At 35.6% G+C, this 19,656-nt stretch overlaps 1 protein-coding gene across 12 annotated transcripts in view; it reads right to left on the reverse strand.

Annotated features, from left to right (window-relative positions):
• DST (dystonin) overlaps positions 1 to 19,656 on the reverse strand; it is a 445,378-nt gene that overhangs the window by 212,485 nt on the left and 213,237 nt on the right. For 9 of the 12 annotated variants that reach the window (XM_027852998.1, XM_027852999.1, XM_027852997.1 and 6 more), the window contains 12 exons: positions 17,915 to 18,027; positions 17,706 to 17,812; positions 12,777 to 12,896; positions 8,970 to 9,065; positions 8,743 to 8,870; positions 5,624 to 5,717; positions 4,393 to 4,547; positions 3,468 to 3,930; positions 3,254 to 3,382; positions 2,279 to 2,356; positions 1,965 to 2,126; positions 1,755 to 1,859 (listed from right to left, as the gene is read on the reverse strand). In XM_027852998.1, coding sequence (XP_027708799.1) covers positions 1,755 to 1,859; positions 1,965 to 2,126; positions 2,279 to 2,356; positions 3,254 to 3,382; positions 3,468 to 3,930; positions 4,393 to 4,547; positions 5,624 to 5,717; positions 8,743 to 8,870; positions 8,970 to 9,065; positions 12,777 to 12,896; positions 17,706 to 17,812; positions 17,915 to 18,027 — 1,750 coding nt within the window. Of the gene's footprint in view, positions 1 to 1,754; positions 1,860 to 1,964; positions 2,127 to 2,278; positions 2,357 to 3,253; positions 3,383 to 3,467; positions 3,931 to 4,392; positions 4,548 to 5,623; positions 5,718 to 5,838; positions 6,202 to 8,742; positions 8,871 to 8,969; positions 9,066 to 12,776; positions 12,897 to 17,705; positions 17,813 to 17,914; positions 18,028 to 19,656 lie in introns of those variants that run through there. The other 3 variants (XM_027853002.1, XM_027853005.1, XM_027853006.1) reach the window with 3 other exon arrangements.

Here is a 19,656-nt window from a genome sequence, read left to right on the forward strand (position 1 = left end):
TGGTACATTGAAAAGTGGTACATTAAAAAGGGCATGACCTTCTTTTAGAACAACTACATCAAACTATAACAATTTCAATTTACAATATAATGTTTTCCAGCAGGGGGTGCTCAAAATGTTTTAATGATTACCTTAAGTGAAGTCTGTAACTTAATTTTGAACTATGAAAAACTCATTCTCTTTTATTAAGACATATTACTTGGATGTTATACAGAAAGGTTTTGTTGTTGTTGTAATTGTTGTTGCTGCTGCTATTGTTTTTACTACCCTCAAAATAAGTTTATAGGACTTGATTGTGCATTAGCACAGTAGAAGTCAGAGTGAAGAAGGAAAATGTTTACGAATACCTAATGTGACTGAACTTGGAGTCTGTTATATATCCCATACAATTATATTTAATTTCTCTTTCAAAATAACTTGCTTGAAAAATAATGACATCAATGTGATTTTTTCAAAGAGCATTTTGAATGATTTAAAGATAATAAATTGTGATATATATATATATATAGATAGATATAGATATACACACACTGTGTCAGTATGTATGTTTGTGGAGTCATTCTTTACATCAAGTTCTAGTTTGGTAATGGTTAATATTGTTAAATTAAGATTATCCATATATTAACCATACTATTATTATCAAACTATATTAATATAATCTATCAGCTTTCATATTTTCATCCTCAAAAATTCTTTTTCCCCTTTTATTTTTGTCATAGTTTCTCCTCACAGAAACTATTTAATCTTCTTAATAATTTTAACTGCCTTTCTCTAGATGTTGTTCAGTTTTGCTACATATTTCTTAATGTATAACAACCAAAACTGTAAGCTATATTTCAGATGAGCACCAGTCATTGTTGTGATTTGTCCTTCATTCTCAAAGATAACCATGACATCAGGAAGATGATGCCATGATTTACAAATGAATTGGATTCAAGTGAGGAAGGGCTGTTCAAGGTCACCAGCCTCACTTTCTCCTCCAGAGCCATCTGGGTCCATTGGTAAGACATAAATCAGCACAACAGGAGATGGCCCCCAAGCACCAATCGCATTTCATACAAAAGAAGCACTTTTAATAGCCTTTCTGATGATGCGGTTTTATCTTTTTGGTCACAGCAGCATACAGGACTGAAATCTCCAGCAAAGAAATTCCCAGATTCAATCTCCTTTCTTACATTATAGTTGATAATTAAGTGCACATCACTTAGATTATAGTCTGAACTCCTTACACTCTTGCCTACACACAAAGCTCCCCTGCCACTTTCCTGCCCACTCTCCTTTGGCATCTCGTAAACCAAACACCATATCTGTCATCAACCTGCAGGACTGAACAACCTATGTAACTTGACACTATCCCAAAACACTCTTGCTACATCTGTACTTGAAATGTGGAAATTACCTTGGAAACTTGCCATAACAATGTCCCAGTTTATGGGAAAAATATGTTATAGGTAAATCTATTAAAATCAAAGTTTCCTGGTAACTCTAAAAAATAAACTCTCATTTATGAGATTCAAGAATGACCTCACCAAAACAAAGTCTGTTTTACATAAGGTCAAGTGATAATAGGGTTCTAATATGGATGCCATTGAATGCTGGATATAAGATTCAACATAACTTAGTTTCAAGATTATTGCTTTGTTAAAATTAAATAAGTTAGAAAAAACATCCTTAAATTGTTCAAATTTTGCATTTATTTCCCAATGGTAGAATCTCAAAGTTAATTAAAAGCCTGAATTCATTAACGTACTTACCTCAATAGTTAGCCGGGCAGGATGGTTTTCTATAAGTAGCTGCTCTGCTATTTCCTGAACCACCTTAATCACTTCTTCCTTTTGATCAAGTTCTCTCATTAATTCCTAATAGTATTGAGGGGGGAATAGGAAGAACAAGAAAAATTATATTAGACAGCTATTTTTAAATGAAGTATAGTTTCTCTAATCAACTGCTAGCGTTATGCTTACTGAATGGTATTCCTTTTTCCTGGATATGTTTGAATTTCTTTCACTCCAGTCATAAGCAACTTCCTCTTCTTCTTTTTCATTCAACCAAATAAGCTCACTAGTGGCTCGAGACACAAAGTTATGAAGAGTATCTAGATGTCGTTCTTGATTCCTGGATGTATTCTTTTAAAGGGAAAATTATAGGTTAAAAATGATGTCATTGCCAATTGCACCCATGTGCACATGTGCACACACACATACACACACACACACACACACACACACACACACACACACACACCTCTCATAAGACTGAAAGGTGTGATTTATCTTACCAAGAGTTTTGCATACTGACTCTCCAATCTATGCAACTTTTCTGCATACGTGAGTTTGAGGGGAGCAGTCATTTGGATCTGTGTGATATGGAAGCATCAAAATGAACATTTTAAGAGTTAAGTATCTTGAGTTAAATAAATTATTCATTTTAATTCAGTATTTACTAAGCAGCTACCACGTACAGGGCAATCAATTAACTAGCATTTAAGTGCCTTCCACATGTCAGGCACTGTGCTAAGTACTAGTGTTACAAAAATTGAAACAAAACAGTCCCTTCCATAAAGAAGTTTCCATTTTATTGGGAGAGACATCTACATGCCTAGGTATACGCAGAATACATAAAAATAGATATGAGGTAATTGGTGGAGAGGGCACTAGTAGCTATGAAAATTAGGTCAGGGTTGATGTGAGAAGTGGTACTTGAGCTGAGTTTTGAAGGGAAATTAAGAATTCTAAGAGGCAAAGGTGAAGAGGGAGTGTGTCTTAGGCATGGGAGAGAGCCATTACAAAGGCACAAATACAAGAAATGAGTGCCACATATGAGAAACACTAACAAGGCCAGTTTGACTAGACCATAGAGTGAGTGAAGGGGAGTAATACGTAATAAGCCTGGAAAAGTAATCTGGAGCCATATTTTGAAGAGATTTAACTGCCAAACAAAACAGTTTATATTTGCTTCTAGGGCTTACAGGGAGCCACTGGAATTTACTGAATAGACGAGTGACATGGTCAGACTTGTGCTTTAAATAAATCACTTTGGCAGTTGGATGAAGAATGGACTGGAAAAAAAGACTTGAAGAAGTGAGACCATTGGGAAACTATTTTAATAGTCCAGGTGAGAAGTGATGAAGAGTTGAATTGGGATGTGCTTGGTTATATTAACCAATTATTTGGTTTATGGGATATTCAAAGAGAAAAGAAAATAAATGTATTTTAAAATTAAATACAAAAGTAATGTTTTTCAATATACATACCTCACTGATTTTAGCTTCTTTAAGGCTAGATTCAAATTCTTCAATAGCTCTGTGAACATTTTTGTGATTTTCTAAATGGCTTTCAACACTTGGCAAATCAGAACCCCATTCGGTTCTATCCAGTTGCACCTTAAAAGAGCAACAAAAGTCCCAGAGTTAACAGGGAATTGCTAGAAACAAAGGCACAGCTGATGGCTAAAGACAAGATGTTTACCTGCATTTCATCCACCCAATTCAAGAGATCCTGAACAAACTTCATGTTGATTTCCTCTTCCGTTAAATTCTGATCTAACAAAGAAGATTTCAGAAGTGGTTTTCGAATTTGCATCAGCTTGAGGGTTTGCAATGAATTGGTGTCCACTCCTGATCCAAAATTTGGAATTAATCCTGATGGAAAGCCAGGTGTATAGGCAGGAGTGACAGATGGTGTCAGTCTGGAAGTCAGACCTGATGACAGGCCTGATGTCATACTGGAAGGGGTAAGTGAAGGTGTTAAACTCTGGGTCAGCCCTGAGTTTAAACAGGGATTTAAGGTCTGTGCAAATCCTGAGTTTAAACTTTGGGTTATTCCTGATATCACAAGCTTTGTCTGTTCTGTTGTCAGGGAGCGTCCTTTGCTGTACACGGAAGAACATTCACTTCTTAAGGCCATAATTTCATCACGTAGTTTTGCAACCCTAAAAAATAATTACATTTGCTTATTAAAATCTCATCACTACAGACAGAAGAGCATTTTCCCTCTATGTGCATCTTTTTCAAAAATGTTTTGCATTTGAATTTTAAGAATTTCAGTGCTTTTTCCACTTGTGTTCAACAGAATGTGGAAGTATTACAGCCAGAAAAAAATATAACCCAGTTTCTTCATTTTAAAGATGAGAAAACTAAGGGAATAATATGTAGATGCATTTGAAAGTTAGTCATTTGTTTCTATCCATTACGATGGAATTTCTTTATGTAAACCAATGAATATAGAAAGATACAACCACCAAGGTGATATTCACTCAACATAAGAAAAGATAAATATCAATCAAATGTATTCTCTTTTCCTAAGAAGGTTAACTCTGAACTCAGCACATTTTACATGCATACACACACATACACACACATACGTGCAGCATAAATCAATAGAACTTATTTACCTCTGTACCAGCTGATCGGCCTGATAGTATTTTCCATCAATAAGAATTTGCACATCGATTACATGCTGGCGTAAAAGATTTTCACTTTCAAGTATGTATCCAGCAATTTCTGCTTCATTCTGGAACTGCAGCCCTGATTCTAATCTTTTAGAATCCTATATTTTAAGACAAATATTAACGATATGTCTTAATTGACATACAATTGACATATATTGACAAACGATATCAACAAATGTCAAAAATGACATTTTTCTAGTGATTTAAGAATTGCAAATGGCTTTATATATACTTATATTTAATCCTCACAGCAATTATGTGAGGTCAGTACTCTAGGCAATATTATGTCTATTTTATAAATAAAAAATAAAAAATGAGGCACAAACAGGTTCAGTGACCAGCCCAAAGTTATACAAGCTGTTACTATCAAGTGAAATTTGTTTTCTGATTCCCAAGTCTTGGCTTCTTTCCATAAAACCATGCTGTCTTTCATAACATGAAAAAAAAATTTAAGCTAAACTAAAAATAAATGCTACATAAATGTTTAAAGGCATAATGGACAGAGGGTTCATCTCACAGTCAGGATGACATTAAGTTCAAGCACCATCTCTAATACATATTGGCTGGGTAAAAGCTAGGCAAGCTTTTAACTTCTTGGTACCCCAGGCAACTCTCTAAAACTATAATTGGGGGAATAGGGACAAACCTACATTGGCAGAAGGAGCTCCCTACGAGAGAGAGAGAGAGAAGGAGAGAGAGAAAGAGAGAGAGAGAGAGAAACAGAAAGAGAGAAACAGAGAGAGACAGAGGGAGACAGAGGGACAGAGACAGAGAAAGAGAGAGATGGGAGGAGGAAAGACAGAGAAATGAATAAACGGATAGATAAATGAATGAATTGAAAAAGCCATACAAATGAATGAATGAATAACCATAGTTTTGTTTTTTCATCACAGGTTCAGGCTAGACTAAAAAAAAATCTTAAAAACTTAAATTTGTTTATGGATTCTTTGTTTTTCTTCCATTTTGATGACTGTCCACACCCTAAAAAAAGTGCAGATAGCTATATGCAATGCAAAAAAAACCGCTTTCTTTAAAAAAGAAAGAAAGAAAAAAAGCATAACTGAAAATTCTGAAATGGCAAATATCTAATAATCCAGTAACCAACAAATGAATACTTCAGTGAATCAAGATTCATACTACCCACCAACCCTCCATTTCCTGAACAATGACTTACAGCCTGGAGAGCCTTTCGAGCAAGTATCAATTTGTCTTCACAGACTACACTGTCCCTCTGAACTCGGCTTGCAATCTGCTGTAATACTTCCAACCTAAAGGGAGATAAAGTATTAACAGCTTTTTACTCTCTTGACCCTCTAGCTATCTCTATAGAAAACACAACCAAAAGTTTATAAAAGAGACAAAGAAAGTCCCACCCCAAACATACAGTACCTGTGTCCATCAAAGGATTCATTGCCAAAGCTTATACAAGAATTGATCAAAGTTGGCCCACAATGGACAGAAAGAAAATTCTCATTTGAGTCAATGCTAGTGCGAGTGCTGGTGGTGTTACTCACAACAGAGTCGCTGCTATGGTAACTATAGCTACTGCTCTGCATTTTTTATTCTCAGAATAGTCTTCACTCTTGGGCCATTAAAACCAATTCAAAGCAAAAAAGCAAGTCAAGAAACTCCACAAAAAAGTACAGCTTCCAGGGAGAAAAGTAGCTTCTGAATGCTGGAGCATTGTGGCGTCCTTTAAATAGGTTTCAACATGCATATTCAACACGCAGCAAATAATATTCTGATAACTATTCAAAAGGATCTAGCCTACAGCAAGGCATATACCAGTTGAGGTTTGCCTTTTGTAGCCTGCATTACATCTCTACAAGTACAGACTAATCAGGCTGATTTGGGGCGTCACTGACAAAGATAATGCCAAATACTTTTAGTAAGAGTCACTGCATTTAAACCAGGAAAAAAACAACTCAGTTTCCAAAAAATGGCTGACTATAAAATATAGATCGATTATTTTTTCTATCCCTTCACAGAATGATAAATCCTAATATCTGGACCACTCTAAGGGTCAGTCTTTGAAAATTGATCTTCAATTAAAGGAATATAAGTATTTAGCCATAGCATTATGTTAAAGGGACAGGTCTGCACTGTAAAATGTGAGAGAGGTAAATTATGCTGTATATTGTGACAAATTCCATTACACATGGAATAAAGATTTTTATTCCTAAATTATGGGAACTATCTTGTCTATGCAGACTGAAGTAATAACTAATTTCCAAATTCATTATTTTATTTTATAATGTATTTGTTGGTCAGACATTTTTCAGTCATGTCCCACCCTTCATGACACCATTTGAGGTTTTCTTGGTAAAGACATTGGAGTGGTTTGCTATTTTCTTCTCCAGCTCATTTTACTGACAGGAAATTGAAGTAAACAGGGTTAAGTGACCTGCCCAGGATCACACAGCTTGTAAGCATCTGAGGTCACATTTGAACTCAGGTCTTCCTGACTCCAAGCCAGGCATTTTATAACCAGACCCAATGTGCCCTTTGTAACCTCATTACCAACTAAGTACTTTGTTGTTGTTGTTTTTTTTTGTGAGTGTGTGTGTGTGTGTGTGTGGTTTTTGTTTTTGTTTTTTTTAAGCCAAACCTCTATGACAACACAGACAAAACTCACAAATTTTGTCTTAACTTATTTTTTCCCACTTGTGGTATGCAAACTCTTCCTTCACTTCACGGAACTCTTTCCCACTCGATGCCAGGTAGTGATTATTTGAAATGACCAGGTAGTGCCAACAAACTTGTTGTGTCAAGAAAACGAAGGCATTTGCCCAACCCATTATCCATAGATTTTCATGCTTGCCTTTCAATAATATAAAAGCACACAGACATCTGAATCATGGGACTTCTTTTCAATTCTACTGATAAAGGAGAGATTTTCCCTTTGGGTCTCAGTTTTCTCTCCAAGAACAAAGGTAGTAGGAATGAATAAGTTCTAAGGTTATACCTAGCTCTAAAGTTCTGACCCTTTGATTCTTCTCTTAGGATGTAAGAAGAATCAGGTTTTTCCATGCCAAATATAGCTTACTGAAAACCTTGTTGTCAAATAGCTCCTTAATATATAATTTTTAAAACCAGTCATCATCATAGACTTTGCAATATAAAACAATGGGAAGCCTACTAGATTTAGAAGTTAAAAAGATCTGGATTCAAACCCCAGCTTTGCTACTTACTACTTGTGTGACCTAGGGTAAACCTCTTAATGTTTCTGTGACTCAGTTTCCTCATCTGTAAAAGGTTGAACTAGATGGCCTCTAACATCTTTTCCAACTCTTAAGGCTATGATAATATGATCATTTTCTTTCAGACCCCAAACTACAATTCCTAGATGAAGTTTTCCACTGTTTTAGTAAATAAATATGCTGTCTAGTTTCGATTATCCAGAATATCAGTGTAGAAGCCATATACAAAATGATTCAAGATTATTTTGATCCTAATGACCCAGAAACACAAATATCATATTAGGTTGTAAACTTTCCAATTCACATACTCTATCTTTATCTTTTTTCAAGAGAGATGCACCATGATTTTCAATCAATTAAAAATGGAATAATGATTTTCTTCCTTCCCCACTTCTTATTTAAGAATCAAGCCAATTTTTCTTAATCTAGATAAGAAGGTATAGGCAAGCAGAGGAAACGAAGATCACAGGTGCCACAAAGATAGGGGCCATGAGAAGATTAGGTTATTGTTATATTGCAAAAAACTTTGCTAATAATAAAAACATCATTCCCACCTCCTTTTCTATGTCCCGTGTCTAATTCTGCTATGTCCCAAATTGGGATGCCTAATATGGGAAATATTGATCTTAACTAAAAACATAAAGAAATTAAGGATCTAATGAGGAATCAGTCAGCAAGTTGAATAAAGATTCCACCTCCCTTCTTAATACCTTTTTATATTTTGTTTTCATGGAATTCAGTATTTGCTGCCGGTCTCTGAAATTCTTACATACAGAGGCCTACAAGGTCCTTTCATATCATAGGCACTAATGGGGAGCCTTAGTATTCCCTTTAAGCACAGTCCTCCATTAACTGATGAAAAGGACAAATAAGCAAGCATATCTGATTAAGAAAGTGAAGGACAAATCTGGTCATTGCACAGGGTACAATGATTTTTGAAAACATAATGATTTTGGAAACTGAAATGCAAATTAGAATAATGCTAGATTCTGAGACTTTGCACGAAAAGCCTGGAGACATTAGGTATCTCTTAGAATGTGTCTACAAGATAATATTCATGACAACATCCACCTGAAAACATTAACTTTTTTACCTCTCCACTTCTGGCCGTAGAGTCTTCTCCCGCTCAAGCATAGCAATAATAAGTTTTCCCCACTCTTTTTCTATATCATTTGGATGGTAGCCCTGAAGGAGTTTGAGGCGTCCAAACTCTATCCAAATCTTGAAAAAAAAAATACAAAAGAGCAACTTAAAACATATATCAAAAAAATATGAAAAAAAATTGAAATTGACATAGTCAAAAGAAAGTTGCATACTTACCTCTAGTAATTTATAGAGACGTTTAATTTTTGACTTTTCTATCTCCTTTGGTGGAATTTCTGTTTCTTTAAATTGTAAATATTGATTATAAAGTGCCTGAAATAAACAGAAAAGGTAATGGTAGGGACAAGACTTCGAGATCTATTTTCACTATTCTCTAATTTTATCACTTTGAATGCTGACTACTCTGTCTTATGTACATGAATAGAAGCCCTTTATAGCAGTGGTACTAAAGGGCAAGGCTAATACCCACATTCAGGGGAGGCATGTGATATACAATGTTGTTTACACATGTAGTTACATTTGGGGTCATTTCCACTTTCGTTAGATTCAAATCCACATAATAATGAATCGGGTTTTAAAGGGGTTACAGTACAACAATTGCAGCTTACCAAACAAATTATGTCACCAACCAAGCAAGAAAATAGCATTTAGCAAAAATATGAAAAAATTACAGGGTATTTTTGTTTGTTTTTTTTTTTTCAATTAGTTGTGTCTGACTTTGGGACCCCTTTGGGGGTTTTCTTGACAAAGATATTGTAGTGTTTTGCCATTTCTTTCTCCAGCTCATTTTACAGATGAGCAAACTGAGGCAAACAGGGTTAAGTGACTTGCCCAGGGTCACACAGCTAATCTGAGGCCACATTTGAACTCAGGTCCTCCTTTCTCCAAGACAAGCACTCTATCCATTATGTCACCTAGCTCCTTTACAAAAATAGATATATTTTCTCATCAAAAACAATGGGGTCTAAGTCAGCCACAATTTGAACCCCAGTTTTAACCATTTAAACTCATCATATGATGGCGGATAAGTTATTTCACTCAGTTTCATTGTCTACAAAGGAAATGAATATTTAAACTACCTACTCTCTGGGATTGAAGTTAATAAAGTACTTTTAAAACTTTAGGTGCCATACAAATGTAAACTATTATAATCATTATATAGTTAATACATACTAGCAAAATGTAAATTTTGCTACCTATAAAACTATGGGAGCTAAATTTTATTTTAATTTATTGTTCCAATGGCCAAGCAAAATAGAGAGAAAATGAAGCTGAAGTCATTGAGTTTCAATGTTATTACAGCAGTTTTAATTATGTTATTAAATTATTATCTAATTTACTGCTCTAAGAAGCTGTTCAACTAAAATTATCTACATTTCATTGGATCATTTAACAATAATAAACAATTTTTAATATTTTAAGTTACTTCAATCTCAAAATTACATTAAAGCAAATTCCCCATGCTTAAATAGATGAATATTGATAAATGAGTATTCCATCTACATGGATATCAAATTTTAATTCCACCTTGTAAATTCTGAGACAAAAAAAAATTCTGGTAGATTTTGTTCTATATTTTGTGGATATAGTATCATTATAATATCATCTTGCAAAGTCATTTCAGCCTTGATACTTGCCTCTCATCAGTACCCTCTGCTCCTGGGCACCCTCTGAATACAACATAGAGTGGGGAACTCCTCCCAAAACATCCATTTAAGAAAAAGACCTAGGACAGCCATCTCTTCATTTCCCACCTGGATATGCTGCTTTAGACTTCTTTGTCACACTCCGATGCCAAGTGGCTTCCCTTCTTTTTCCCTCCATATCCCTCCACTCTGCCTCACTGCTTTTCAGTTTTCTTTTGTGTGTGTTAGCCTCTGCCAAAAGGTTGCAAGCTACTTGAGGGTAGGAACTACGTTTTTTTTATATTTGTGTCTCCAATGCCTAGCAAAGTGCCTGGCACATAGTAGGCACTTAACAAATGTTTATTGACTGTAACATGAACAGAGGTCAATTCTAAAGATACCATGGTATTGAAAAAGGCCACCAGACTTGGAATCTAAAGGCCTATGTTTGGATCCTGGTTCCGATACCATTTGTGACCCCGTCAAGTTATTAAAACTTTTCTGAGTCTTAGTTTTCTCACTTCCACTACAGGCCTCAGTTGTAAGGATGCAGTAGCATTATGTATGTAAAATACTTTACAACTGTAGAGCACTATATAAATGGAAACTATCTTCCCAGATGCATCATGTCACTCCCGAATTGGGAACCCCACATAAACCAGGAGGCAATATATATAGAAAACTGTTTAAATGTGAAATCTCAACCATGTATTTTCAATGAATTTGAACTCTTGTCCATATGTATTTAGTGAATGCTTTCTTCATAAAAAGCATTTTATAAAGCAATGTCGAATGATATACAAAAAAGTGAATAAGTGATCCATGATTTCAAGAAACTTATATTCCAGGTGGGGAAAACTAACAGGTGAAATAAGTTTAGGTACAAAGCAATATACCATCAATCGTCAAGTCATTTCACATAAAGCAACACATTTCTCATAGTAAGGTTAAGATTTATATCAAAAAAGGTCAATATGGATAAACAAACACGCTGATTAATTCTCAGGTGTTTAGCTCAAGTTTTCTGTATTTATGTTGTCCTGATTTGGCCATGAAAATACATAGACTAAAAATCAAACTGGATCCTTTAAATAATATTTGAATTATTAATTTTTAAAAAAATAAAATATTATAACATTCTCTTATTTAGCTCACCAGCAAATCATAAAAAAGCTAAAATTTTGTATTTCTGTCTTTGCTTATGTTTATATGCTGCTTTTGCTTCAAGAGAGCTCAATAAAAACATATTAAGATAGTAACTACTAAGTGGTTAACTATACCACGAAGTTAGGCAATCTAGAAGTAAAATCACACATATACTATATGTGTGTATATATGTGCATGTGTATGTATGTGTACATATGTGTATGTATGGATGATGTATGTATATACATGTATGGATAGGCATTATGTGCATGTACATGTGTACATGTCTGCTATATATGGACATGTGTGCTTATATATACATATATAAATACAGCCTGATAAAAAACAAGAGCCTCTAATCAAGAATCTTTTCTGTTGACATAAGTTTTATAATTAGATGCTATTGCATAACGAAGTCCAGCAGAAATGCATTATGTGAGGGCAAGAACTGTTACTGAGTTTTATGGTTGGTGTTGTTTCTGTTTTCTTTAATCTTAGTATGCCCAGCACCTCAAACTCCACATTACACTTATATGAATTTAATGAAAGCCTTCCATAATCTTGTTCCCCTTCATACAAATAGAACTCTGAGAATCTCAGCCACACTAACAAAATACCAAGGACAATATGCCACTCAGCAATATACAGAGTCATTCTTATCCTCAGCATGTGATTAGATCTTGGCTTCCCACTATCACTAAGGTAATTTTAGGTGGAGCCAGAGCTGCTTCTTCCTTCTTTCCCTTTTACCCTCCTCCCTAAGTCTTCCTTCCCCTTTTTCTGTGGATGAGTAGAAGGTTTCACCAGCAGCAAGTTAACAGACTGGTCCATTAATGGCGTAAGGGGCCTTTGGCTTTTTTTCTATTAAAGTGTAAGAAACCTAAGATGGGAGAAAAACTGTCAGAACTAAGCTCATGCTACCCTCTGGTGAAGGCCTTCAGAGGTAGAGAGGTACACTGTTTTAAGTTATTATCATTTTTAATTGATTTTCTAACCTCTTACCAATACTACATACTACCAATACTTAGTACATTTTATGGTCTATTGGTGTTGCACTGCATGTTAATCACTGAGCCTAGACTACTAGACAGTCTTACATTAGGACTGACCCAGAATAACTTAAGTTTTTTTTTCCTGGACTTCTACAAACTGTGAAATTATAATACTCAAAAACTAACAATGAACTAGATGTGACTAAGCTCAAAAATATCATCTATTAAATGAGAACAGTATAATCACTTATGACACTGACCTTTAGTTCTACAGGATTGTTGGGAAATGTTCTGTCAGACATTATGGTAACATGGTGCCTGATCCACTGGATGAGGTAGTTTACCATATTCTGGTATTCAATCCACTTAACTTCAACATCCTAGAATACAACACAAATAATTAAAAAGAAATACATGCACAATCAAATATGCATCAATATTTTGCATTTAATTCTTTCATTTAATGAACATTTATTAAGCACCAATTGTGCCAAGAATTGTACTAGGTATGGAGGGATCATAAGTAAAAAATGAAAATACTGCAGTCCTTCAAAAAGTTTACATTCTCCCAGAAAGAAAAAAAGTACACAGGGAAGTAAATACAAAAATATACAAAGGAAGTACAAATTAGTATCATAATAGAAGAACTTTATAACTAGGATGATCCAGAAAGGCCTTTCGTAAGAGATGGTATCCCAACTGAGTCCTGGAAGAAACGAGAGATTCTAAAAGTCAGCAGTGAGGAGAGTGTTCATTCCAGCTTTGGGGGACAGACATTCTAGCTATGGGGACAGATTGTGGAAGGGCACATAGGTAAGGACACGTCATATACAGAGAACAGCAAGTAGGCCACTTTGGCTGGAATGTAAAGTGTGCAAAGAAAAATAACACATAATAAACCTGGAAAGGTAATCTGGAACCAGATTATGAAGGGCTTTCAATGACAAAGATATTTACATTTTATCTTAGAGCAACAGGGAGGAAATGGAGTAAAGGACAGCCAAATACAATTTACCTTGATTTTTGCAAAGCATTAGACAAATCCTTTCTTGCTATCGCACAGAAAAGATGGTTGAGATGTGGGAAATATGGAAGCCTAGGTGTGTGAATTCAAAACTGGCTAAGTGACACAGCATAGAAGATGAAATCTAATGGAATGATCCTGGGATATGTTTTTGGTCTTGTCCTATTTAATATTTTTATCAATGACTTAGAAAAAGGTTTAAATGGCATGTTTATGACACAAAACTGGGAGAGATAGCTAACATGAAGAATGAGAGAGAGAGTTTGTATTCAAAAAGTTTGGCTGGAACCCTGTCTTGAATCTAAAAAGATGACATAGATTGGGATGTGTATCATGTCTTACAACTGGGCTTTAAAAAAATTAACTTCGTAAGTACAAATTGGTAGAGGTATAATTAGAAGAGTTTATCTGAAAAGAAAATATTTAGAGGTTTCAATGTATTGAAAATTTAATGAGTCAACAGTACAATGTGACAGCCATGAATCCTAATATGATCTTAAGTTGCATGAAGAGAAACACTTCTTCTCTTGTCCTGGACAAGGGAGATTATAATACTATTGTTCTCTACTTTGGTCAGACCACATATGGAGTATCACACTCAGTTCTAGGCACCATACCTCAGAAAGGACAGGTTGGAATGTATCCAGAGAAGAGCTACCAAGATGGGGATAGGCCTCAAGCTCATGCCGTATAAAGATATGAAGTTAGCTTGGGAAAGATAAGACTTGGTGGGATGTCTGCGCTCAAGTATTTAAATGGTCTTTACACCTAAGACGGAAAAGATTTGTTTCACTCATACCCAAAGGACAGAAGTAGGAACAATAAGCAAAAGTCTCAGTGAGGGAAAGACTTGTATGGTCGGATGCTGAGTGAAGTGAGGAGAACCAGGAGAACGTTGTACACAGTAACAGCCACGTTGTGCCATGACTAATATTGATAGACTTAACCCTTCTCAGCAATGCAAGAATCTAAGACATCTCCAAAGGCCTCATGATGGAAAATGCTATCCGCATCCAAAGAAAGAACTATGGAGTTCAAACGCAGATTGAAGCATACTATTTGCTATTTTTTTTCTTCTGTTGTGTTTTGTTTCCTCTTTCTGGTGGTTCTTCCTATTGGTTCTAATTCTTCGTTACAACATCACTAATGTGAAAATATGTTTAATAGGAATGTATATGTATATCCTGTGGGAGGGAGGTGGGAAGGGAAGGGGAGAAAAATTTAAAACTCAAAAGCTTATGGAAGTGATTGTTGAAAATCAAAATAAATAAATAAATAAATTTTTAAAAAAGTTTCAGTGAGGCACATTAAGCCACAATTCAAAGAAAAACTTTAAATGGAGGCTTCAAGCAAAGCAGAGATTTTGTAGGGAGGATTCACATCTGGGTATAAATTGGAGTAGATGGCCTCTGAGATTCTTTTAAAAGGTTTTGTAGTTGTGAGAGGGGATCTCGGCTAAAAACCTACCATAGAAATTGTTTCCTCTTCTCTTTAAGGACTTATAATTATTTTTTGACATGACCACTGCAAAGGCTGAAAAAAATCACTTAAAGGGTTTGAGTCTTGGACCAGTGAAGGTCCACATATCTGGCACCTTAGTTCTAGCTAAAGTTTGTAAAAGTTCATCAGCAGAAAGCTGACCATGAAATGATTAATTAGGAGAAACTAGGTGGTACAGAAGATACTGAACTGGATCCAGAGTCAGGAAGACCTGAGTTCAAATGTGACATAAGACACTTACTAGCTATGTGACCATGTGCAAGTCACTAAACTTCTGCTTGCCTCAGTTTCCTCATCTGCAAAATGGGAATAATAATAGCATCTACCCCCGAATTGTTGTTAGGATCAAATAAGATTATAGTTGTAAAGCACTTAGCACAGTGCCTGGCACATCACTGTATAAATATTAGCTATTGTTATTTTTGACAAAATCAACTCATCAAAAGAATCTATCAACTATGGCACAAAGGAGTTTTCATGTTCCCTGGTGGAGGAAGTATCTATATTGATAATAAATCATTAAAAATATTGAAGTATTGATCACGTATAGGAAATGTGACTCATTGTACTTACTAGCTACATCACTAACTAGTTGTAAGACTTTGACAATCTCTCCGTGATTCACATTTCTCATCTATAAAATGGAAATCTTATTACTTGCCCTAGTGAAGAGTAGTACTATAAGAATTAGATGAAATAAACATATGAAAGTGCTTGAAAAGCATAGAAATGCTACATATATACACATACATATATACATTGTGCATATGTGTGTATGTATAGTGAGACATGGGAGATACTTGCACAAGACCACTCAGCCTGGCGTGCCCACATCAATAGTACGTTCTTTGTGAGTAAAGTAGAATTGTAGTAGCTCAAAAGAAATGTGAGATGTGCAAATTTAAAGCATCTCCACTCCAGATGTTCATATGGACTATTTGTGCCCAACCTGTGATAGACCTTCTGAGCTCATATTGATCTGATCAGTCACAGTCAGATACTACGCACCTTAACCCCAACATAGTGATGTCATTTTGGTCCTCTTCAAGAATGAAGGACAAGAACTAACCATGTAAGAGAGTACAATATCTACCTGGCTTATAGACAGGTGGACTTAGGTTCAATCCCTGCCTCTTTTGTATACTAGTCATATGACGAAGGCCAAATCATCTAGTTTCTCTCCATGCCCCAAGTAACTCTCTAAAATCACAAAATACAGAGGAGTTGCTAATCTGCACTGGTAGACAGAGTTTCCACACTGATGAAATAAATTATACGTCCAGACAAAAAAACAAGGGGAGACATTTTATATACACGTGTGTACACGTGTATATGCATGTGTGTATAATATATATATACACATATAAATAGCTAGTAATTATAAAGCACTCTGCAAAAAAATTTACACAGGTTACCTCGTTTGATCCTCATAACAACCCTACATAAGGGTACATTATCCCCATTTTATAGATGTGGAAACTGAAGCTGAGAGACATTAAGTGGCTTGCCCATGGTCACAGAATTAGTAAGTGTGTGGGACAGGATTCAAACTCTGGTCTTCCTGATTCCAAATCCAAGGTTCTATCCAAGGCCCTAGCCAGCTGTGTTATTAATCAAACCAAGAGCAGTTGATAGGGCTGAGATTATATTAGATGTATACCTCAAGGATCTGTGATTTTAAAGGGATGGTCATTAACCTTAGAACATGAAGATCAGTGCCCTTCTACCCCTTAATATCTTTCACTGAATTTTGGCGAATAAAAATAAATTCTCACCAGGCAGTCAACATTCTGATGAGACTCTTTGGGTACAACTAACCTGTTTCTCAGACAAGAGATACATAGTCTGTTGGCAGGCCCATAGTTGAAGTGTTTCTACCTTGGCTGTATCTGACAGAATTTGCACTATGATGGCATGATTTTTGAAAATCTAGTGTATCCTCCATGACACAATGAGGTATCAATGGAGTAGTTTAAGAGGAGAATGGAGCTTAGCAGAGAAACATTAAGCTAAAATGCTTAAATCTCCAAATTTAAAGGAAACAGAGAAATACTATACACTGTGTGAAACAGAATTATTTTGAGATAAAAATTACTCTGATAATTTATACACTAAAATACTAAAGGGGATCCCTAGCAACCTTCAAGGTGTGGATAAAGCATTACCTCCTCCACGAGGCTAATCTTGATGTCTTCCATGGCCAACACCTGGACCTCTGAAACTACTTCATATTTTCTAACCTTATATCGACAAGTATCTATATTCATATTTAATATTTACATATTTACACACTATTTTATGGCTCCCCCAATAGAATGGAAGCACTTTAGGGGAAAAAACGGTTTCATTTCTATCTCTATATTCACAGAACCTTGTATACAGTAGGTGCTTAATAAATGTTTACTGAATGAATAATGTTAGTAAGATACTTATATGATATTATCCAATTACATTCTATATCTGAACTAAATATTTTAACTAGAATTATATAGCAAATGTTCAAAATTAAAGCAATGACTCATTAAGTTAGAATAGCAAGTCAGTATTCTTTATCTAGCTATTGCCATTAATAAAGAACCCAGTCACCTGGCCAGTGATCAACTGGTAATATGAAGCATGGAAAATCAATTTGAAACTGAGTAAGTTGATGTACTCTCCTACTTACATTAGCACTGATGCCTTCACCACCTTCTGGTACCTTGGGAAATGCATCATAGAGTGATGACACATAGGTTATCACTGACTTTTCATCAGGTGAGGAGACGTCAACATCTAAGTGGCAAAAGGAATTGGTTATTTCATCAAGCTGATTGGCTAAGTTGAATCAAACTTTTATAATGGGTAAGATGTAGCAAAGACAAAACAACCACTCACCTTCAGGGTCAAGAAGTCTTATGACACCAATTTTTTCTGCTACATAAAAAGCATGTTCTAAATTTGCAAGGTTGCTTTGAACAGCAACGGTATTCATGTCTATCAGGTCCGGCCTAGAAAGGGAAAAAAAAACATATTATACTTAGCATATTCTGCTCCAGACTATAATACACACACACACACACACACACACACACACACACACACGCATACACATGTGTAAGAAATTCCTTTAAAATTGACTCTGTAAAGCCAATGGGAATTTGCAATCTCTTGAATAACTTCATTTGTCTGTGGAGAGTGGGGAGAACAGACATAACACAGAAATTTGTATTTATATAACAAAATTTTAAAAATTTAAATCTTCACAGACTTAGCTCATCCATGAAAAGAGAGTCAAGTGCTTACCCAAAGTTGTACATGAATGGAAAAGCATTTATTAAGTGCTTATTTTATACCAATCAAGAGACATTTATTAAGGACCTACTATATGCAAGGCATTGTGCTAAGTGCTGGAGGTACAAATACAAAAAGCCAGGTGGTCCCTGCCTCAAGAAGTTTACATTTTTAGTAGAGGAAGATAATCTACATAGTGACATGTTGACCAGGGAGAGGTGCTTTGGTCAGGTAAGTCACATGGATGGTGAGCAGAATCACTGGACTCTGATTTACACACCCTTTCCAAGAATGGTTAGTGTTAATTTGATTTAATTATTGCTCCCAGAGCACAGAGTAGGAAGTAAGGCCAGATTACAGAGTGGTAGGTCTCAGATCAGGTAGACATGGTGAACATTCATCAATCGGAAATCATTTTCCATTAATCTCTCCAATCTGAACTCTCCACTGCAGCCAGAACTCTCATGACTGTTCTCTAACCAGCACTCAGCTTTAGAATGCCTCCACTCATGTTATTCCTCCTTTCTACACTCCCCTTCCTCTCAGTCCTACTCCTACCTATGCTGAAGAGCACCACTTAAATGTCCTGTCCTCTATGAAGCTTTCTAATCATTTCAACTCTTCTATGAACTTGACAGCATTCAATGGTTATGAAACACATCTTGGTACATCAATACATGCTACTTTGCATCATGAGTGTTTATTCCCAAGTCCCTACAGTAGAAAGATTTTGTCCTATGGTTATTTTGTATCTTCCTGATTAATATGACAGCAGTCAAACAAAGTTTTTAACGTGGAAAAAGTATATTTACTTGGGGGGAGAGGGGATATCCTGTTATATACCTGTGTATATCATGCATCCATTGAGGTATAACTGTAACTATCAATGTCTGCCCCTGAGGCAAGTCCATGAACTGCCCCTTGTCCAAGGACATAAAGCGTGTTTAAGGGTTGTTTTGTTTGTTTTGGGGAGGAGGGCATTTATCTCTGGTCTACCACCCAGGTCCACCCTTCCTTTTTAAGCCAATAATCCTCGAACTAGACACTAAATTCTGTTTCTTCTAAACTACTGAATGGTTACAAATACTATCAACACCCTCTAAATCTATCACTCTGGGGGAAAGTCCTGGTCAACCTATTTATATACCCTAGCCATGGCTTTACTTGCAAGTATTCTCTCTGAACCTCAGATTCCTAAACTGTAAAATGGTGATAATGTTTGTACTATTTATCTCACAAGTTTTCAAAAATATCACCACAATGAATGAGAAATTTGAACAATCCTGTACCCCTCACATTGACAAGTCCACTAAAAAAAGTAATTTCTCATGTCAAACTAAGTATCC

The sequence above is a fragment of the Vombatus ursinus genome, unplaced genomic scaffold (genome assembly GCF_900497805.2).
Source record: "Vombatus ursinus unplaced genomic scaffold, bare-nosed wombat genome assembly UNPS02009835.1, whole genome shotgun sequence".
NCBI lineage: Eukaryota > Metazoa > Chordata > Mammalia > Diprotodontia > Vombatidae > Vombatus > Vombatus ursinus.